At 43.2% G+C, this 23,818-nt stretch overlaps 1 protein-coding gene across 1 annotated transcript in view; it reads left to right on the top strand.

The window, feature by feature from the left end:
* The window catches only part of ZNF704 (zinc finger protein 704), a 186,020-nt gene that overhangs the window by 148,460 nt on the left and 13,742 nt on the right, over positions 1-23,818 (top strand). Inside the window, exons 3-6 of the mRNA XM_090282903.1 lie at positions 5,979-6,082; positions 10,580-10,806; positions 17,697-17,797; positions 21,399-21,666. Coding sequence (XP_090139029.1) covers positions 5,979-6,082; positions 10,580-10,806; positions 17,697-17,797; positions 21,399-21,666 — 700 coding nt within the window. The remainder of the gene's footprint in view (positions 1-5,978; positions 6,083-10,579; positions 10,807-17,696; positions 17,798-21,398; positions 21,667-23,818) is intronic.

The raw sequence follows: 23,818 nt of genomic DNA, 5'->3' as shown, positions 1-23,818 counted from the left end.
CACAGCCTAGAGCTCGGGGCCAGGCCAGCAGTGCCCACCCATGCACAGACTGGGGACTGCGGCCATATCTGCTGGTGTAGTACACACTCCTGAGTGCCTCCATGTCACAGATGATGTCATTCTACAACCCGCTGCCACAGTCACCAGGCAATCAATTCCGCAGATAAAAGGTCAGTTGTCAAACCCAAGAAACTCATTTTCCACCTGACAGCCAGACTGAGCTTTTTGAAAAGTGAATCTGATAGCATCGCCCCACCTTGACCTGACCTCTCCAAAGTCCAGTGTGCTTGAAAGAGTTCAGTGCTCCCAGGGCCTAGCAGATAAGGATGAAAACCCCTAGCAACCTGTGAAGGCCCTCCCGGGCCTGTCCCCTGCCCAAGTGCATGTCACACGGTGCTGAGCCTTTCTGCTCCTTTTCAGGGCAGCCTGGCCCGTGCTCCGGCACTGCCCACCCAGAGCTCCTCCCTGCCCTCAGCTGGGCAAGGCCGGGCTCACTTCCAGGCTCCCTTAGCTGGGACCTGCGAAGGACCTTCTCAGGTCCATACCACCCTTCTTGGCATTTGTCACATCCATAGGTTAACATTTATCTGTGTGTGTTTGATTAGGTTCTGGGTCTCCAATAGACTAGAAACATCTCAAGAAGGCAAGAACTCGCCAGGTTTTCTTTGAGACTCTCTTTCCAGTATCCAGAGGAGCCCCTCACACAAAGCTTGAGGGTTGAAAGGAGTAACTTGTGAACATAAAATGTAGACACATTCAGGCTTTGGCTATTGTTGACAGTCCTCCAGAGCCATGATGTCATGAGCTGGATCCTGGCCAAGGCACCCCATGAAGCTGCAGTGAGGAATGCAGCAGCCGCTTCTCCATGTGCCAGTGGTCACCTCTCACAGAGTAACTCCTATGAAATTGGCACAGTTTGGTTCTTTATGAAAAACAACACCTCCAACAGCACCCCCATGCACACTCCCCCCAAAAGGAAAGCAACATCTTTCTAGTGCTGGTGCCCAGTAAGAAGAGTAAGGAGAGTCATTGACTATGTCCCTCTTGCTTTCGGGACAGATGCTCTGGGCAGATTTGTGAATATGAAGGTTAAAAGCTCATGTCCATGGAACCCTGGCTGTGGGTGAGGTTCTGCTGGTGTTCATGTACATTTTCTCATTGAATTGTCTCAAGAGATCTATTTTTATCCTTATTTTACATTTGAAGAAACAGAGACTCAGAGAGGTTAAATAATTTCCCCAAGGTGAGACAGCTAGTCATGGTGTTACAGGACCCCTGGGCTGCTCCAATTGAAACAGAACCCACGGGCTGTTTAGTTAGGGGCCCGATTGCCTGCCACCAAAATTATCACTCAATACCAGAGTTTAGTGAAAAGAAAAAGAATTGTTTAACAGTTATATAGATCTAATTATTTGTGAATTTCTGCTGTTAAGTCTTATGTTCTTTAAAACACCCATAAACACATATTCTTGCCTCCCCCTATCAGACCAGGCTAGTTTTAGAAAAGTTAGAGATACCGTTTCCCTACTTCCTAGGCACAGTTCAGCTTTACCAGTAGCTGCCAATCATTCAATTCTGATTGGGGAGACCTCGTCTGTTATGGTGTCCACCAGCTTTTAATCCAGAATCTAGTGTATTCTTAGCCTCCTTGTAAACTGCATGGTTAGTCCTTTGTAATCCGCATGGAGAGCCTTCCTTTTCAAAGCAGGGAGGTACGTCCCTTCCTTAAAACTGCATCGTCAGTCCCTGTTAGATCTGCATGGTCAGCCTGGCTAAAATGTCTGCCGCTCATTTTTAAATCCCAGACTGCATCCTGTGACCAAGTGGGCGCGGCAACCAGTTCTGACCATTCACAGAACCTCACACAGGCTCTGTGTGTTTTTTCCTTACCATCCCCTGTCCAAGACCCCTCCCATCTACCGGAGGCCTTGGGTGCATTAAAGCCATTTTGCATAACAAAGACACCAGCCCCTAGCCTCAGGCATGTGACAGCATCCTGAAAACTGCTTTCTTCTCCCCATCCCCCAGCCTGCAAGCTCTGGGGGTTTTTGGACACCCCCATTTCTGTAACAATGGCAGAGTGGATTTGAAGCCACATGATGTTACTCATTCCAGAGCCTGCACTCTCTTTTCTCCCAGAGACACATCCTTAGCTGATATCAAGGGTGTTCTGTATTCACAGACTAAATACCATCTGTTCATAGAGGGAGAGTTGTCTCAGTCTAGTACTTTGGGTTTGAATTAAGTTTCAGCTAAAAATAGCTACATGGCCCACCTTCAGGTGTTCTTTTTTTTGTTTTGTTTTTTTTCTTTGTCTTCTTTCTATTACTGTTTGCATTTTGAACCTGTTTCTAAAGTCCAGATTGATCAGCTCTCTCTTTCCCAGGTTCATGAATGTTCATGGCTCTCTGCTTACAAAAACATAAGAAACCACTTAGCCTGGCACATAAAGCACCTGAACCATCCTAGGCTCTGTCCCCTCTTCCTTCCAACTGCATCCATAGCCAGGACTCCTAGGCTGTTTGCAAGCAAAGGACTTATATGCTTCCTTGCCTGAAATGTGATTCTCCCATCCCAGAATTCTATTCATCTATCAAAGCCGAGTCAACCTAAAGGACAAAATACACACATAATGGCAACGAATATGATTGTTTTTTAACTATCTAAATATTATTAAATTCCATAATACTCAACCAGGTCTGAGAAGAAAGATTATTTGGAAGAGGTCTCAGCCTGTTGTAAACATGCAATTGGTAAGGTCTTCAATAGTAGATTCAAATTCAGTTTTTAATAAGGAGAAAACATTTTTTATCATCTGGAATGAGGCTTTTTTTTCCTCCTCAACAACCCTAAATCTACCAGAAGGCCTCTGCAACAGCTTTCTCAAAGTGTAACAAATTCTACTCTGTGTATAATGTCTTAGCATTTAATTATAAGGATTTGAATTTGCAGAACCAATTTATCAGTAATTAGATAGCCCTGAACAAAAGAAATTAAACAAAGATAAAAAAACAAAAACACAACTCAGCACAAGGCCATGTCATCTGGTGACATTTCACGCAGATGATGAAAACGTTCCCTGAGAAATACAGACTCCCTGACTGGTGGGCAGTGCAGGTCCATGATATTTGTTGTTGTTGCCATCGTTGTCATGACCACCAATGCCAACAGGGAGTGTAAAGCTAATGCAAATACAAAACACTCACCAGGAATCCACTCTCTGAAAATTATGTTGAAAGGTAGTGGCAATGCAAAAAAATGTGTATTTTATAATGATACTTTCTCTATTGAATCTTCATATTTTAAAAAATCACTTAAATCAACTTTTAATTTAGTTATCAACTAGACCTCTAAAACAAACCTTAAATGTGAATATTAAAAAAGATATAAAGCTGATTGCAAAGGGGAAAATAAAGGTCCCTGAAACCAGGGCAGAAGGCAGTGGGCAGAGGGCAGGGGACCCTCTCTCTATGGAATTCCTGCAATATCCCAGTGCCCAGCTCCAGAGCCTCATATTCTGGTTCTCAAATCTTTTGTTAAAAAGAAAAAGAGAAACCAGAGTTGGAAAGAGCAGTCAGTAGCTCCTGCAATTCAGTCGTGGGCAGGTGACAGCATGGCCTGCTCCTGTCCCCACACTGGTGTGAAACAGTGGTAACAGCTGGGCTCTGGGTAGGCAGCTAGTTGGACAGCAGTCTATCCAGCAGGCCTTTCTCCTATGAGGCCCCTAGTAATGTTTTCCCCTGTGACATGCCTACATGGGGGGTTGAGCACTCAATGATTGTAAGGTGATTTAAGTTCTTTCTGTGCTGCTTCAAGAGGCTTCCTTTCTATAAGAAAATGGCTTTGCCTGTACTTCCAAGACTGAGGACCTTGTGACTTGTGGTGAGGTGGGCTACCCTCAATGCCCCGGCTTGGTGGAAACTCCCTGTCCAGCAGAGGTTTCAGGATCATGGATGAGAGAGAACAAAATTACTCAGAAACTGTCTTTTGTCTGGGAGGAGGAGATGTGGCAAATCTCTCCAGTGGATAAGAACCTCGAATGTTCCCCCCTAGTCCCTTTTATTGAGGAGGGGATTTGGGAGATACAAGGCCAAGATTCATAAATCATCAATTAGCTTCAAATGCTTGGGTTACAGTTGACAGTTACTGATTACAGATATCAATGTAAAGAACACAGTGACCATTCTATGTCAGGGTCTGTTAAACATCCTGGTGCCATACTGACATCAAGTGCAAGGCTTCATACATTTTTTGCTACACACTGTTTATAGTTAACTAAGAGATAAGAAAAGCAGAGCAAGCTTCAAAGCATAATATGCATTCTTTAAAATCTAATTTCCATGGGAACCCTCTGAGTGGCCTTCGAGTCATGCCTGCCTCTGGCCTTCCCGGTTTTCTGGTCGAGTCTTGCAGGCCTCAGGGCCTGGCCCGTGGCTTGGGCTACAGTTCTCAGAACCAGACAGAGAGCTCCCCTACACTGCGGATATTGTGAAGTCTTCTCATCATGTGCCAAATGACTGAGCAGTTTTTTCCCTGGTGTATGAGGTGGTCTTGAAAACTGCAGAGTAAATTTCACTATGTACTCACAAGCTTGCTTTCTAGAAGCACCTTTAATTGCCAGTCTCTGAAAAAAGTAATTTGTCTTTCAATAAAACAATTTTCTAAGAAAGAGCAAACAGTGCTTTAAGGAGAACTATATATAGAAGTAAATTCCAGGTTCTCATCTTCGACTGAAAGAGCAAGATTTGCATGATAATTTTGCATCATAGTGGACATTGGAGAGTCAAATTGTAATACTTTTTATAACTTCATCATGAAATTAATTGAGGAGCTCCACCCCCCAAAATTGGGAACAATTTGATTTTTCTCTGATTTAGGAATTGTTTCATCACTGCACTACTATCAAGTTTCTATCTCTATGACTTCATTGCTTTTACAAATTATACAGCACACCTATGAATGAAAGCCACATTTATCAACGTGACAATTCATTCGCACATATGGCTTATTAATCCTCTGTTGTGCTTCTTCAACTGTCCTCCAATTTAAAATGTTCATGTCTCAGGAGGTGGTGCAATTTACCTGATGTTTGTGTACTACATATGTTTTTGCCTCTTAATATTAACTTCTTTATTGAAATCAGCCTTAGAGAGCTGACTCCAGTCCACAGTGATCATCTGATGAGCGTTTTTGGGGGTTAACTGGCCGAAAATCATGAGCTAGAACAACATCTTCATCTCAGTGAATGATGGGAGTGGGCCTCACTTTTATGACACAGTCTCTGATGCTCAAACTTACCCGCTTCAGCAAAGTGCAGCAAAGCAGCCTGGCTGGGGTTCAATGCTTCCCCTCCTCTCTCTCACATCTCAGTGAATGGCCCAGTTAACATTCAAACCAAACACCTGGGTGTCATCCTGAGTCACCCCTTTCACTCATCTCACACCCAGTGTCTCAGCCAGTCTGCCAGGTCCCCTGTCACTTCCCTGACCCTCATCCCAGCCACCGTTTCCTTTTGTCTTGGGTCATAGCAATTTTCTCTTCCCTGTCCTCCCTGCCTCTGCTCACCTTCCCACAATCTATTCTCCAGAGAGCAGCTTGGTAATTATTTTTTAAAATATGAATTATTTTATGTCACTAGGCCTACTTAAGTCCCTCTAGTGATTTCCTGTTTCACTTAGAATAAAATTGGAACCTCTCCCATGGCCACAGGACCCCCATGTCCAGCTCTGCCCCCTTCTCACACTGATCAGGCCCTTCAAATGAATGAATCCCTCTCTTCCTAATACTTTAGGGTTTTGATGGAATCATTTAACTGCTGGACTTCAGCTTCCTTGTCACTACAATAAAGCTAATAAAACATTGAATTTTTAAGGGGATAAGGTCAGGGACTACATATGTGTGGTAGCGTATGACACATGGTATGGCCCATAGTCCATGCACAGCAAGCACTGTTAACAACGTACCTCCCTGTTTTCCAGGAAATCCCCAGAGGAACTGGACATGGACAAAGTGACAGCAGCAATGGTACTAACCAGCCTGTCCACCAGCCCTTTGGTTCGAAGTCCTCCTGTGCGGCCGAATGGTGAGCATGGGCATAGGGAAGGGCCCCTGGGCAGCAAGTGCACAGACTCCCTTTGGGAGGTCTCGTAAGGGTCTACTGCCTATCAAGTGAAATGAACAATTAATCCTTGCTATAATCAGGAATCCAGGGGAAACGTGGGAGAAATGGAGACTCCAATGCACCTCGTTTATTCCTCCATTTATTCCATGCACATCACCTTGCCAGGACACTTACCTGCAGTATTTTGTCCCCTTATCAAAGTCAGTGGAGATTGGTGTCATTAAGTTATTTTCCCAGCATTTTTTCTGTTCACTTGGAGAGGTAGTGGGATCAAAAAACTGAAAATTAAATATTTTGAAAAGCATTATCCTAGACTCCTCAATCAAATACAATTATTTAGACCATTCATTCAATATATATTTATTAAGTGCTATGCTAGATGGTTTGAGTACATCATTGAAAACAATGTCCATATTCCCAGGTAGTGTTCAATCTCTTTGGGGTGTGTGGGGGAGGGGGGACTCTCAATCACAGCCATATCAATGGCTAGCATTTACTGAGCACTTACTACATGACAAGTACTAGGTTTGCTTTATTTTATGTAATTCTCACAACTGTATGAGATGTCATGATCTCTGTTTTACAGATGAGTAAACTGAGGCACATGGGGATTAATTGGTTTATAAATAACAAGGCTGAAATTCTCTTCTATATCTTTCTGATTCCAAATCTGTTAAATTGGTCATGACATAATGTGGACTCATTAAATTCACTATGAGAAATCATCAGGGCAGTAGAAGATGATGTTGAAGACCTGGCTAGGAGTGTAGACATTAATCTGAGGCTGCTGTGGAGCTATTAAGTGATTGGCACTGGAAAGTTACATTTGGGTCTCCCAACAAAAACAAAAAAGAACCAAAAACAAAACATGTGGATGTCCTGATCCTTGGTGGTCACAAAGGAGACAGAGAGGACATAACAGAAATATAAGGAAGGTAGAATCAACAGGACTCAGTGAGGGACAAAGAGGACGAAGGAGAAGGACTGACAGGGAGACTTCCAGGCAGTCGATGTGCTTTAGCAGGGAGACCTGTTTCCTGAGATGGGAACAAAGGCAGAGGAACACATCTATTGGTGAGTGTTTGGGGCAAGAGCTGGTGTCACTGAAGAAGACAATAGGCCCAGTTGGAAACATGTTTAGTGAGCAGGACTGAGGCTTATTCAAGGGATGGTGTCTGGGGAGATCTAGGCTGCCCAGACAGAGTTGAAAGGCAGCATTTTGAAGTCATGAGAGTAAATGGGGTCTCCCTGAGAGAGTTGTATAGAGGAAGTGAGCAAAGACAAGGAGGAGATTGAGGGGGCAGGGGTGAGGCCCACCATCACTTAAGGGATCAGCTAAGGGAAAAGAACCCAGGAAGAGCCTGAGGATGACCAGAGGAAAAGGAGAGCTAGGAGTGTGGTTTCATGGAAGCCAAAGGAAACGTGTATTTCAAGGACAGACATCTGATGCTTCTGAAGCTCAACCATGAAACAGACTGAATTCTGTATCAAGACAAAGGTCCCTGGAGATCTGGCCAAAGCATTCATGGTGGACCAGCTATGGGCAGAAGTCAGATTGCAGCTGACTGAAATGTAACACACTGAGACCACAGAGTGAACATTACCAGGAATGGATTGCCATCTTTCAAAAGCCAGCCTAGTCAGTTATGAGACTGACGTATGGTTCACACATAATTTGGTGGTAAACACGAGGTGCGAAAATAAATTTGTTGAACATCTAGTGGGTCCTCACCAAAACATATTCCGCTCCAACTATAGGTGCAAAGAATGATCAGGGTGCTGGGAAGTCAAATCAATAGGTCAGTCAGTAGTGCCCACTCACTGTCATGACCACCACAAGCAGGGGTGAGGCCATCTCATTACATAGAGTGGATGAGGTGTGCCTGACCATTGCTGGGGAATGACAGGGCCTTTCTTCTCAGGGACCCTTTAACAAGCATCCTGATTACTCTGTTCGGTGTGGCTATGCCACCAAAGAAAGAGTGCAGTTAAAGCAAAACTGAAGATAACCCTAAAACCAATCTAGCAAAAGGAATTGCATAAAAGATTGAAAAGTTAATAAAGAAAAAATTCTTAGGGATTACAAGCAAGTATTTACTTTGTCCCAAGCTGGGCCACCAAATGCAAATAAATTGTAGATTTTCATTGCTTTACAAAAGAAAAAGAAAAGGAATTGCAGGATTTCAGAGGAGAAACAGTATATTTTAATGCAACCATTATTTTCAGCATGGCATTTTTTTTGAACTGAGAACATATTTAATGTTCCTTTTTACCTTGAAAGGTTAGAATGAAAATTAACCTTTTGCTTCTTTAATGCAAACTATTGTTAGATTAGCATAGTTATAAAGAAAGTAATCAGTGTTCATTATGATTTAAAAAAATAGCTATCCAACTAATAATCCCAAATGGTCTGATCTCTCATTAAGTCTGCAACAGGAAGCAACTTCTTAACAAGGGAAAGCTGTTAATGATAAAGAAGGCTATGGATTTTTAAGAAATAAATATTATGTCCAGAATTATTGTACATCAGTAAATTTTTGAAAACTGTTGTGATCCTTTTTGTGCCTGAAGAGGATCATTTTGTCAGGATGTGGGTCTGCAAAGAGGGTGAGATTTCCAGCAGGGCTTGTCTGCTTTTTTGCCAAATACTTGTTTAAGATAAGGAGACACTGCTCTCTAAAAAAGAAAAATTACAAATTGGTTCTAACTTTCTTCTGAAAATATCCTTTCTATATCACATCATCCTTCTCATTAAATAATGTCATTTCCAAGTAAGCAAATTAACTTTGGGCATTGACATGAAGTAATGCAACCACATTGCTTTTCATATTAAATTGTTGCTTTTCAAAATAAATTCAGTTCTTCATACCTAAAATGATTACACAGCTAGCACCGCAAACTTATTTTATTTTACAAGTGTATACTCTGGTGTATTTATAAGCCTCATGGCCCTGCCAATGAGTTTGTCACACCAGGTAATATTACCTAAGACCTTACATTAGGCTCCTCTTAAGGTTGTATTGTATTGAATAGGGCTTATTTATAAAAGGCCATTTGGGTGTGGTGAGTGCATCGGTGTAAGATGCTTATTTGGTTTTCTTGGTGCCAGAAAGCTGTGATCCTAAGGAAATGACCATTTAATTGGGTGAGAGCCTTGCTTTAGTGAGGTGGGTAACTTTATTCTGCTGTTTCAACTTAAAATTTCATTCCTCTAACTGAATTTTTGCTTGACATAGTTGAGGAATATGCTGGAATCTATAATTGGGTGAGGGTAGTCAAGACATTTTTCTACAAATTCTAGTTCACTATATGCTTCACTTCCTTACTAATTACAGAGATATTAACAACTTTTTTTTTTAATGAGGCATTTTGGGATTTTTCTCCCTTGTACTTAGAATATAGTTTTAATATATTCAAAATGCACACAAATATGGAAGAGAAATTATCCAAAAAGAAAGTCGCGTTTGTATAAAAGCTAATTAAAATCAAGCATCTTACAAGGTAAAACAGATCTTCATTAATTAAAAGAGCCCCACCAAAGGCATTCTAACTGGGCAAAGACCTCTCCACATTTTCAAATATTTCATGTTTCTACCACAAGTGGAAAGGTGAAATTCAACAGCCATCTTATCAGTAATTATTAGCAATAAATTCTTCTTCGATCTTAGTTTTGTTGGAAAGGGAGGGGGATTCCTACATCACAGGACCCACATACACTAAAGGACAAAGAAGACCAACTGGTAGACCAGCGTTTGGGCCCAGGTTCACGTACTGGTTATGTAGCAAGTCACTTAAGTTCCTGGTGTCTCAGGTTCTTGTCTGTAAAACTGACATGACAGTTCTTGCTCTGAGGGACAGATATTGTGAGAACAAATGAGATTGTGTGAATGAGCTTTGTGAGATGGAAAACACCAAATGTAAAACACTGTTATTTCTTATAATAAGGTCAATGGCTTTAGGTTACTATCTGGAAATTACTATTTCTCTTAGATTCTTAAATCTTGGACTAACTTTTTTCATAAATCTATTCCAAGGATCACAGACCTATGAGAAAATCCTTTATAAAAGTTAAAATAAGGTGAGGGAAGGAGGATAATATTGCAAATGATTCCCTCTTGGAAACATCATCAATAAATGCAGAGCTTCCCAAATTTAGTGAACGAGGACACCTTTTCCTTTCTTGTTTTCGTAAGTTGCACAAAACCACCCACATCAGAAAAGTGTTAGAAAAACCTGTTAAGTGATGAAAATAGCTCAGTGTTTATTAAGGATAGTGCAACTTTTTTCTTTGTTGTTTTTTTTTTTTTTTTTTTTGAGTTATGCATAGTGCAGCCCCAGCTGTCGCACATTTCTGGTTGGGCTGCAGGTGCTTTGCAGGGTTCAGGCCTATCCCCACGCGCTCGCAGGCCCGGCACCCCGGCCGCGCATGCGTGTTGACGCTGGTTGTCTGGCTCGCAGAGGGCCTCAGCGGATCTTGGAAGGAGGGCGGCGCCCCATCCAGCAGCTGTGGCAGCGGCTACTGGAGCTGGAGTGCCCCCAGCGACCAGTCCAACCCGTCCACACCGTCGCCGCCGCTGTCCGCCGACAGCGCCAAGCCCTTCCGCAGCCCCGCGCTCGACGATGGCATCGATGAGGCTGAAGCCAGCAACCTGCTCTTCGATGAGCCCATCCCCAGGAAAAGAAAGGTCAGCCTCTGCTCCCCACTCCTGGTCTTTGACGGTCCAGAAGAAATCCAGGGTCCTGATCAGGGACAGAGCCGCTAAGTGTAGACATGTGTCTTGCAAGCACGTGTGCCCCCCTGCCCCCCGGGTTAAATTGCTGCCTGGTGTCAAAGTTGACATAAGTGCCCCAGCTTTACAAGGGTCTGAAAGCTTCAAATGTGGACATCAGGCTTGGTTTGGTACTTAACTCACTCTGTTCTTGGGACTTCATTTTTTCACCTGTAAAACTAATATCCTTTTTTCTGCTTCAAAAAGCATATTGAAATAATGTTTCGCATCTTATTTTTAGAAAACCGGATGTGAAACATACATGAAAGCTGACACATAAATGTAATACTCACAGACCAAAAATTATATTTTACTAAACTAAAAGCGAAAAAGGAACTCTAATGAATTGATTTAATACACTGATTACACATTTATTGACTCCTCACAGCTTTCCTGTCTGGTAAGTACCATTTTCCCAACTTGGTATGAAGTGATTAAGGATCAAGATGGGACGTTGAACTTGCCCTATCTTGTAGTTTAGCAGGGCCAGACCCAGATCTACTTGAACCTAAGTGTTCGTATTCTTTTCATTCTCTTCATATATATTTAAATTATCATGTCCATTCATAATTTTTCAAAAGCATTTCTACTTCAGAAAATAAAGCAATCTACTGCTACATCTAGAAAACATTTTAACATTATTTTTTAAATGGCCATGTCCATGTGAAGCTGTTACTTTATATATTGGTCTTTTAAGTTGTTGTTGGTGGCTTTATTATGAATGACTATTCACAAACAAAACTCCAAAGCAAAACTCTGAGAACTGCAATGCAACCGTTTTTTATTTTCCCAATTTATTTCAAAGAGGAAAACAAAGAGATGGCATTGATCCAATACCGTCCCTCCCTGCATCTCTGTTAGCTTCATTCAGCATGTGCAACTGTAGAGGTTGCATGAACACTCTCTCTGTCCAGAGAACAGGAGATAAAGGAGGCTCCTGCCCTTCCCAGAGGCGAAGCATGAAGATTACTGCTCTACACACCAGTCCATCAGGCAGGGGGCTCAACTTGTTTGGTGTTCTGTGGGTCCCCAGGGACACTGGGTCTTTGTTTGGCTAGTCCAGGAGAGAGGCTGGCATTTGTATCGATGGGAACCCTCAGGCAAGACAGCCATAGGAACCTAAAGGGTCATCCTGTTGCTTCAGGCTACTCTCGGGGTCATCTGAGTATGTGGCTCTGGCTATCATCAGATGTGGCTTCATTAATGAACTGGACAGAATATGGTGCATTGTACATGATCAGAGTATTGTTTCTCGGTGCTTTTGTTTCACTTGTACACTTGTGTGTACTGTGCATAAGGGATCTCTTACTGTGGCTCATGGGCAAAAGCTCAGAAGCTTCTGTTCTGTGTCAAAAAGAGATAACATAATCTGTGGGAAAGGAAGAAGCCCTGACCAAAAATCAAAAGAGCCCCATTCTCAACTCAACTTTGCTACCCTGCCTACTTAAGAAAATCATTTCCCTTCTCTGATCATCAGCTAACATAAACAAACAAGTATTATCCACCCTCTCTTAGGACAATCATGAAAATTCAAAGTGACCATAAATAGAAAGAGTTTATAAGCCCTGAAACCCCACCAACCGTAACATAGCAACATTGCAATAGACGTTTTAGGGCCCCTTAACAAAGCAGAGGCGGCATTGCCTGGATCTGATGATGAAGCTGTGATCCCAATTTTCCTCCTGGTTATGGAAGCTCTCATCTCTCCTGCATGCCCCTGCCATGGACACCTCATTCACCTCCCCCGTGATCCACATTCCACTTATATAAAAGGGAAGAGAGTGTGAGATGCCCCTAGAGGAGCTACCATTTCTTACCATAGGTTGTGAGGAAGAAACAATTGTTGATAATAACTATATCTGCATACCTAGTTACAGTTTACGAAATGTGTTTAAATGCAGCATTTCACTTAATCATCACAAAAATCCTTGGCATATTCACATCCTCATTTTGCAGAAGAGGCCCATTGAGGTTAGGTGATTTGTCCAAGGTCCTATAGTTCTTAATGTGGCAGAGGTAAGATCAGCTCAGCTGAAATTGTGAAGAGGAAGCTTGAGGCAAATTAATTCAAAGCATGCACATTTACCTCTGCCTACAGAGGAGACTCATGTGGAGAGAAATAATTGGAGGCAGCATCAGCTAACACTACCTAGCAGTGTGGGAGAGGGGCACAGAGGTTTGGGGAAGAAATTATGGCAGCAAGGGAGACTACAGGCTGTCTGCAGGGGCCTGACTTCTTGCCTGAGGCACCCAACACTCAAGATGACCTTCAGCCAAGATAAGTGGGAAAGCGAGAAGGGGGAATTGAAAGGCTTTTTCCCAGCTCTGGAGATCAGCCAGCCAGTGGCATTCAGCCCAGTTCTAGCAGAACTTTTCCTCTAGAGTTTCAGATGAACCCAAGGGACTTCCCTGGTGCTGTAAGCAGGACACTGAGACTGTGGGAAGGTGCAGTCCCCATCATGACCACAGAGGATGCAGTGACCCTACACACAGCCACTCCAGGACTTTGGAAGAAAAACTCTATGGCTCAATCCCAGGGGATTGCTAAAAAAATCAAGACATGCTGATAACTAATTATTAATATGCTTTTTCTCAATCTCAGATTCCATATTTTCCCATCCCTTAAAAGAATCAAACAGTCCATGCTTGGGAATTAGCACCCCAGCTCCAATATTTATGTGATCTTAAGCACGTCCCTTGACTTCTCTAAGCCTCTGTTTCCTCATCTGTAAAATATGGGTCATGATAGCACCAAAAGATGGGGTTGCTGTGTGGGTTCCATGAGCAGTAAGTTCTGGCTGCTCATATTTTACATTGATAACAGACTGAATGGAAATGTGAGACATGTGGGTGTGGAGAGCATGGGGTGCTTGCCTCCATCATCCAACATGACCCCATCTTGACCATTTCAGGACACCCTTGGGCCCTCAGCCACCTAGGCTTTATTTCAGGTTAATGGAGAGCCCAGCCTACAATCCAGTGAGCGGTGAGGGCAACAATGACAGTGGCAGAAATTGAGGAAACCCGCCTCAGGGCTCCATCTTTCAGAACATGGGCAATAGCTCAGAAGCACTCAACAAATTCCAGGGTTCATCATTTTCACTTCTTTCACAGGTGTCTGGACCATGGACCACTTTACCTGTGGACTTGGTAGGTCCTCAAGTCACAGAAAAAAGTGCCAAGTTAATGTAACAATTGTTCAGGAGTAAACAATGAACTAATCACTGCCTCAGTCTTTCAGTCCCAGAAAGAAGTGACTCAGTCTACATTGCGAATGACTGTTCAGAAAAGCCAACAGACCCGTGAGGCCCTCATGCACTAGTGCGCACTCCTCTCCCTGCGGCCTTCATTCCTAACATGCCCCTAAAGGCAACCTTGTGCCGGGGAATCTGCTGCTCCAGAAACAGGCCCCTCGCACAGGATGCGGGGAAGGCCGTGCTAAGGAAGGAGCTCAGGTCACACTGAGTGGATGCCATCGTGATGACACCACACAGCCAGCCAGAGCAGGGGAGGATCAGGGTAAAGACTGAAGTATAGGCAATTTAGTGATAGCATTGTAGAATAATCTGCCGCCCCAGCAGTGTATGGGATTGGAGCATCTGGAAAACTTCAGAAATAACCCAGCCCAGGGTAAATTCCACGTCACAGGATTGTTTGATCATGTCTACAAATGGACAGATGTCCCCAAAGAGGCACTCTTAGAATCCAGTGATTGAGAAAACATAATCATATGGATTTGTATTAATTTAGGGATGCTTTTGTTCTTGTTACAGAAGTCATTTAAAATCAACTTTATTTAGGCATAATTTCCACACAATAAAATAACCTATTTTAAGTATACAGTTCAGCAAGTTTTAACTAGTTTCTATACCTGGGTAATGACCACCCTAATCCAGACCAGCACTGCTCATGACCCTCTCCAGTCAGATGCCCCTTGCACCCTGCAAACAGGCCACCACTGAGCTGACAATAGCTGGACTTTGCATGTTGTGGAACTTAAACTAAATAGAATAATATAGCATGTGCTTTTGGTTGTACAAAATTCCAAGTGCTAGTAACAGGAACTCCCATGCCTTGCTAGTGGGAATGTAAAATGATGCAGCCACTTCATAAAACAGTTTGTCAGTTTCATAAAGTTAAATCTACACTTACCGTCTGACCCCAGAATTTCACTCCTAGAGTATTTACCTACAAGATAAGAAAACCTGTGTCCACAGAAGAACTTGTAGACAAATGTTCATAGCAGTTTTATGCATTATCACCCCAAACTGGAAAAACCCAAATGTTCATAAACAGGGAAATGGATAAACAAACTGTGGCACATTCCTTCAATGGAATGCCACTCACCCCACAGTGGATGGGAACAAACCACCAATACACAAAACAATGGGTGAAGCCCAGAGTCATTATGCTGAGGTAAAGAAGCCAGACACCATTTACGAAAATCTTTTCTTTTTTAAAAAAAATTTATTTATCACTGCTACCTCTTTAAACAGCACATGTAGGTGGGAGATGTTTCATCAATGCTTGGTATACATTTCAATTCACCCATCACTTTCATTAACCTCACATATTTCACAGACCCAAAATATTCATCTTTTTCAGTCTTCCTGTTTCACAAATAAAGAAATAAAACCCCAAAGTGGTGAGATGACATGTATAAGGCTGCTTTCCCAATGAGGAAAAGGACTGGAACCCCTGCCAGCTTCTAGGCAGTTATGATTTTTGAAATATAAATCTGTTCACCTCTTACTTAGTCTTTTGGAACCTACTGAGGGTCTGAGTGGACCTCTTGATTCTGAGTGGGTTGTTGGAGCCTCTGCCAAGCAGTGTGGGTTCTTCCCCCATGAGGCTGGCTGAGGATAATGTGTAATGCAGCAAACCCACCCGTACAGTGTAATCAAATGTTCCATTCCTTCCGAGACCCTGGTCCTCTTGGTGGGCTTGAGCGTATGGGCCTCCACTACCAACACACATACCTACATACATATGCACACACATACACATACACATATACATACACCCTGATCGCCATGTAAGACTTACCTTAGGATTTTCTCAGTTGCCTTAGAAAAGCCAACTTGGTATCAGTCCCAGGCTGCTATGTGGTAAATTGGACAGTCAAGTAAGTTCTAGAATATAACTTTCATAGGATTTATCCAAAGGCATGAATATAACACTTCAAAATGCAGCATGTCTTCCCCCTTGGAATTGAAGGTGACCTTCAGCACTCGTCTAGTCAGTTCTGTGTTTTAGTCTGGGTTCTCTCAGGAAAGTAGAAGCTACGTCATAGATCCTAAGGTGGCAACTGTTCATACCAGGGCCAAGGCTTGCTGTGGGAGAGATGGTGAGGACATCCTGGGTCAGGACTTTAATCTCTAGCCCCAAAGCAGTTGGTGTCAGAGACAGCCCAGAAGCTTCTGCAAACGTGGAGAGCTTCTAGGCAGCTGTCTTCTGCCATCCTGGGCCACAGCATGGAAGCTGGGTGATTCTGCAGAGCTTGCCTGAAACCACACACTGGGCATGCATCTGCTTGTCGCTGCCGGGAACTTTGGCTGCCCCTGGCGTGGATGTGAGTGTCAGATCAGGCCTACATGTGGAAGAGAATAGCACAAGGCAATTTCAGTGATAGTCGCCTCCCACTCCAGGACCTTCAGCTTCATGAACTTGGGTCAAGCTGCCAGGAGAAACCAGGGTTGGATCACAGATGGTCACACTTAGACTTGGCGGCTGCAACTCTGCCAAAGTTGCCCTTGGTTTGGCTTCCTGGGACAGGCTTGGGTCTGTGTGGCAAGCCCAGTGTTTACTTAGCCGTTTTCTCCTGTCTCCTCTGACGTCAGGAGTGAGTTGGCTGTTTGTAGACAAGGACTTATTTTCATTGGTTGTAGTTAGGAGACTTTGACACTATCATTTAAGGGCTTCCTGGTTTGACGAAGAACATCTTTTACAGAAAAGACCCTTGATTTCATTAAAGTTGAGCTAATCATGCATGTATTATAGGGTGACTGCCATTTTTAGAGAAATTACTTTTTAAAACATTAAAAATAGGGTAATTTTTACATTTTACGTTTACATTTGGAAGTTAATATAAAAATAAGGTACCCCTCCCCAGTGTTTCTACTATGCATGAATACATGTTTATTTCTATTATATACAAAAGATCATTTTGTTCATATTTTTTTATAACCTACTTTCCACTGTATCCATCAAGTCCTAGCAGGAAGCAGGTGATATACTCACAGGAGTAATTAAAAAGAGTTTGATGAAGAGGCTCTTTACAAAGGTGTAGACAGGGTTGGGGGAAACCCAGGGGACAGGGTGTGAGGTATCCCAGAGGCTAACTACAGGGCAAGGCCACTACCACCCCAAGCCTCAAGAGATAAGTAAAGAGAGGGGTTACCAGAACTCAGAGGGTTACCAAAACTCTGGAAATACCAACAGAAGTGGTAGTTTTCAGAGAAGAAATGTAGCCACTGCTCATCTGAGTCCAGACAGAAAGGAAGCTGGGGAATCCATAGTCTCCTGTCCCAGTGGCCAACTCCAGCCTGAGACCCATGGGCAAGGGGCCCACTGATGCACAGGTCAACGTGCATGGCCTGGAGAAGGTAGAGATAGTTTTGAATAGCACAGCTTCGTTGTTTGAAAAATGGGCAGAAAGTACTCATAGTATGAGGATTTGTCCATTAATTTTGTGAAGTCACTAAATGCTTTGAATAAAAGTAAGGAAAAAAATGTGTTGGGACAACACAAAGATAATATTGATATATTTGTTTTCATTTTAATGTAACTTCTTCTCCCCTTTCTAGAACTCCATGAAGGTGATGTTCAAATGCCTCTGGAAAAACTGTGGGAAGGTGCTGAGTACTGCCGCAGGGATCCAGAAACACATCCGGGCCATTCACCTCGGGTGAGGCCTCCCTCCCTTCAGAGCTTGGTGTAGGCTTCTCCACTGCCCTCTGGAGCCCCCTGCTTTCAGGCAGGACCCACCACGCTGTGCCTTAAAAGTTCTGAACACAGGAAAGGCCTGGGCTTGCTGGGTCTTCATAATCACTGCAGATAAGAGGCCCATACCACATGGTGGGAAGATCGTGGGTGCAAAGTTGTATTTTACTGAGTGATGTTAGGTGGGTCACTGCTCTGCACCTCAGTTCCCTCTGAAGATGAGGTTAATAATACAATTAACCCTGCAGGGTGGTCACATGAGAAGGTCAAAAATAAAACATAGTGACAGTGATTTGTAAGAAATACAACAACTAGAATAGGGTAGTACCCCTCTAAAATTGTCTGTAAAATTAAATGTGCATTTTTCCCCTCAAAGGCATATAGAGCCTATAAAGATTTTAAGCACCATTGTGTCAATCAAAGCTGCTCTTGCTGTTTTTATGATGCCTGATGACTTGGCTCTATCATTTTCTACACCTTCCCTTGTGTTATATAAAAGCCTTTCTAAGGAGAGACAAAACAAAGCTTTGGGAGCCACAGTGATAAGGGGCCATGCCAGGGGCAGTGATGGTTCCCCAGTCCTGTCCTTTGGGCTCTGGGTCTTTCTTGTCCAGAGATCTGGGACTCATAAGGGACCTTGAGAAACTATAAGTCATGACAGGTATACAGACAGCAAACCCAAATGCATGCGCAAGCTGCCAAGTGCTTGGACACACAGAGAGGACCTCTCAACAAGATGAGTTTTGAGAAATAGACACTACAATCACTTTGTTTAGCAAGGAATAATTTTAGGAAATGCATTATCCATAAAAGTGTTATAAAAAGAAAATAAGAATGGATTCTAAGGTGATTTTGCTGACCTTCATGGGTGGGGTCCTTCGATGACTGGAGAGAAGCAAGAACCTCCTCCCCAATCAGTGGGGCTGATGTCTGGGGACACAGCCAGTTTCTCCCAGAGCACAGCATAGAGGTCATCAAGCAGGTCACCCTATGGGTGTGGCCCAGCAAGGCTAGGCTTCTGCTCCCTCTCCAGAGGGTCTGCCCTGAAGCACTGTGGGCAGACACCCCATTTCTGTAACTGAAGACTTCAGGAAAGAAATCCGGAAGTGTCTCCCCTCTAACCTCATCATGAGGATGACCTACAATGGAAGTAGCTCAGCATTATTTAAAGGTCTAGAGAGAATTTCTCAAAGCTACAATCAGGAGGTATGGTGTTTATTTTCAAGTCCATCTGCCCAGATAATTGAACCGTGTTCAGCACCATGCAGAAGCCCGTGGTATATTTATGTCTGGAGACTAAGTGGCACCACGTGGTTTCCTTTGAGCTCCTGGGTGCTCTCCCCCTGGGTCAAGTTCACAGTGCATTCACTGTATTTGCTTCCCTGGGGTCCTCTTTTTAGTTTGTGCTCTTAAATGGCCTTGAGGATTCAGGTTCACAGCCTGCCAGTACTCGCAGGAGTGGGCCTGGGTTTGCAGGAGCTCTCGGACAAGAGAGAGGAATCGCCTTTCCCTTAGCCCATGAGCTCAATTTCATGACTCTAGGACAATGGGACATATTTAATGTGTGTTGGCTGTGGACACCAAAGCCCAAAGAAACGACATCATCTGAGTTATTCAGTGCACACCTGCCAGTGTAGAAAGTATCGTTTTTCTCTGAACCATCACTGTTCTTGTGTTCCGGGGCTCTTCCTGACTTATCCGCAGGGGGATGCACCATCTCCCCTGGCCTATGTGTAGGACTCAGCAGCAACCAGTAGCAACTTGGCCTGCCCTTGACTGGAAAGGAAATGGGGACAGGATGGAACAGACAGACGCACATTCCTCATCCAACTCTCTGGGGTCTTCCATGGGAGGCTGTCAGAAAACCATGGCCACCCGGACCTGGGACAGTACAGACACCTCCCCAGACACTCAGCCTGAGTATTCAGTGGACCAGGGCTGGAAGAAGCCACAGATTTGGCCAAAGAAAAAGATTGAGGAAAGGGGGGTTCTCTGAAGGGATTGTAAGTGGGAAACAGTTTATTGCAAGTCAGTGATCTGTCCAAGAAATATGAAAGACCCCCTGGGAGGGAGATATAACCCTTGCTCAGCCATCCCATAAAGCCAGGTTGCTAGATACACACCACTTCTTTAGAAATTAACACGTGGAATAAATGTTTTCTATGGTTTGGACAATTATTTTAATTTACTCAGAACTTGCTGTGAAAAACTTCCATGACTCAGGGAGAGCTTTGAAAGCAGAGGGCACTTTTCGGCCTTCTGACACGGACCTCATTCTGATTTTGTGAGCACCATATTCTTCTCATGAATCAAGAAGACTTCTCCGTGCTGTCTAGTTACTTGCTTAGCCTTCACCACCAGCAGGCACTGTGTTACCCAGTTTCCTCAGTGAGAACCTCACACACAGCTCCGTGACACAGGATTCAAACTCGGGACACCTGACTCCAGAATTCATGTTCGTCGTCATTGTGCCAAATAACATCAGCCTCACTCATCCATTCAGCATTGAATGGGCACCTACTGTATGCCAGATACAGATATGTGTGGAGCCTCAGGAGGAAGAGCAGCAACACATGACCCTAGAGAATGTCGTAAAGAGGCAATAGAGGTTAAAAAGTTATAGAAATGTATGAAGTAATTTAACAAAGTGAATTAAATAAAATGAACATCCCTCAGATGGAGCACGAAAATTCTAACACTCAGGAGTGAAGTGCTAATTCTAACCTTCAACATACATCCAAAACTTGACTTCTCATAACTTCCCACACCCCTCCCTCAGCCACTGTCAGAGCACTCATCTGGGTCATTGATGTTGTGGAATCCATTTAAGAAGTCACTGAGATTCCTCAAAACCCCAGTGGCTTCCGTCACATTCAACCCATGGGCTGCCAAGCCCTCTGTTACCTTGCCTCTGCCCCCTCTTCTCCCTCCACTCCCTGCTGCCCCTCACTCAGCCACTGGCCTCTGCCCTTCCTGGAAACCACAAAGCCACCCCCACCTCTGGCCTTCACTGCTACTCACTGCGCACTGCTCTGCAGGCTGGTGTGCATTCCCCTTACCTCATTTAGGTCTCTACTCAGATTACCTCCTCGGAGAGGCTCCCTCTGAACTCAGTTTAAAACATGCACCACCACCACCCACCCCGTCACTTGCCTTGTTTAAGGATACTCTTATGCTGCTTAATTTTTTTTCTGGGATTTATTACTACCCGGTACATTAAATACCTACTTATGTATGGGTTCCTTGTCTATCTCTTCCAGTAGATGCAATTTCCATCAGGACAGAGTCCACCTATGATTTGGTCACTATGCTATTAGGAGACCTTAGTAAAGTGCCAGCACATAGTAGATTCTCAATAAATTGTTGAATAGGTGATTGATTGTTTGGTTGATTGAATAAATTGCTCTAAGAGGTCAACGAGGTCTTCCCTTGAAAGTAGACAGTTGAGTGTTGCAGGATGAGTAAGAGTTTTCCAGGTAGACAAGAGAAAGGAAAAGCATTCCAGACAGAGGGAACAGCATGTATGAAATGGTTTAGTCTCACTGTTTTGCTGTCCTTTGCATTAGGCGTGTTGGGGACTCCGATTATAGTGATGGTGAAGAGGATTTCTACTACACAGAGATCAAGCTCAACACAGACTCGGTGGCAGATGGACTGGGCAGCCTGGCCCCAGCTTCGCCCTCCCAGTCCCTGGCTTCACCACCCACTTTCCCCATCCCGGATTCAAGTCGAACAGAAACCCCTTGTGCCAAAACTGAGACTAAACTGATGACTCCCTTGAGCCGCTCAGCACCCACCACCCTCTACCTCGTGCACACTGACCATGCTTACCAGGTGATGTGCTAGGGACACTGACTGACACTTTGCCCCTGACCAAAAGCAGTCACATTCTCCCCTAGGAATAGAAAGGCAACATCACATGTTGTAACCCAGTAGCAGAGTTTGTTTTTTTCTTTTTCTCCTTTTAAAGTCAAGATCTCACAGAGGGGACCCTCTGGGTTCTTGGACTCCCAGGCCTCAGAAAATGGCTGACACAGGCTATAAGTTAAATAAAAAGAAAAGAAAGGTGAGCACTGAAAAGCTTTGATACAGTAACAGACTAGCCATGCCCCAAATCTTGGACTTTATGCCCTGCCTGTGAGCTGGCAAGCAACCCTCTCAGACTAGAACAGTGGGTATCAATGTTTCCCAAGTCAGCAGTATCTGCATCCCCTGGGAACATGGGAGACATGTCAATTCTTGGGGCCACCCAGGTCCACTGGATTAGAAGCTGGGATGGGCCCAAAGTCTGTGCTGTGACAGGCCCTCCACATGGCTGCTTCACTCTGAAGTCCGATAAGGCCTTACAGACAAATCAAATGGAGGACATGGCTAAAGTTCCTCGACCCCAGCAGTTATTAATTCTTTTAAACATTGATTTGTTTTAATAAGATGTCTATGTCCTCAAATTTTAAGAAAACATTTTACCTGTAATTCTCAACTACCTTATACAACTTTAAAAAGAGAAATCTACCCTGGCTGGTGTGGCTCAGTGGACTGAGTATTGGCCTGAAAACCATAAGGTCACTGGTTCAATACCCAGTCAGGGCACATACCTGCATTGCAGGCCAGGTCCCCAGTTGGGAATGCATAAGAGGCAACCAGTTGATGTTTCTCTTACACATCCATGTTTCCTTCCTTTTCTCCCCACCTCCCCCCTCTCTAAAAATAGATAAATAAAATCTTTTTTAAAATAAAAGAACTCTCTTTTATATACATAGTGGAGCAAAAGTAGATTTACAGTAGTTTGTATAGAAAAGAATGCAGTAATTAATAAATAGCAATATAAGAATAAACTGTGTTTTGTGTACTCACAGCTGTAAACCTACTTTTGCCATACCCTGTATTTGTACTTGTATTCTCCTGTACCTCTACTCCTGCTTACTAGGTGACATGCAAGAGACCCTGATTGACACTTTGTCCCTGACTAAAAGCAGTTATGTTCTGACCTGTGAATAGAAAAACAACATTGCACTGTGTATAACCCAGTAGCTGAGTTTGTTTCTTCCTTTTTCTCTTTTTAAAGTCAAGGAGTAAAAGTTGAACTGTTTTTATCAAAAAGTTAAATCAAATTGTTTCCATTATTCTCTTATGGTTAGGTGTCTGCTTTTTAGTCTGTCCAGTTTTTTCACTATCATTAATAACTTCACTCTGAATATCTCTGTGCCAGTAGCTTTTTTTTTCCTTTGAATTCACAGAAGAATAATTACTGAGTCAGAGAATATAACCTGAACAGCTGTGGCTCCTTCGAAATATTGTCAAAATATTTTCCAATGGTGCCAGAGACATAACCACTGTCATCAGCAACTATATTTATCATTAAAAAAAACTAAATCTGTAGAGGAGGAATTTGGCCACTTATTTTGTAGACTTAAACTCAAGAACAATGGAATAGAGCTAATTATTAAATCAGATGGTGCAATAAATTTTATCCTGACTCTTGTTATGTTGGTCAAAAGGAGCAATTTATTCTTTTGTTCTTGTCAGTTTGCATTTAGGTTCAAAATCATAAGCTTGAACAAACAATAAAATTATTTCCTTCATTTATAAAATGAGTTGGAACACACACTTAGTGATCTAGAAGGTGCTTCCTAAAACCTGTATTCATAATATTGGGATTTCTCTGTTTATAGATTTTATAAATGTTCAGCACAGAAAATACTAAAAACAAAGACATGGGAACATGCCAGAGAGGATAGGGGATTAGTCAAAGAACATGTATGAATGACTCATGGATCTGGACAACAGTGTGGGGATTGACTAGGAGCTGGGGGTGGGCCAGGTGGAGGAGGGTAAAGAGGGGGAAATTGGGACAACTGTAATAGAATAAACAAGAATAAAAAGTACTGAAAACAAAAGCAGGGAAAGAAAATGTATCCCCAATCCCAATGACAAGAAAGCCTGTTTGTTAATATTTTTTGTATCTTTCAAGACTTTCTTTTATGTG

Source organism: Furipterus horrens, unplaced genomic scaffold, assembly GCF_987537825.1.
Source record: "Furipterus horrens unplaced genomic scaffold, mFurHor1.1.pri manual_scaffold_7, whole genome shotgun sequence".
Taxonomy (NCBI): domain Eukaryota; kingdom Metazoa; phylum Chordata; class Mammalia; order Chiroptera; family Furipteridae; genus Furipterus; species Furipterus horrens.
This window is presented reverse-complemented; position numbering and strand designations above follow the sequence as displayed.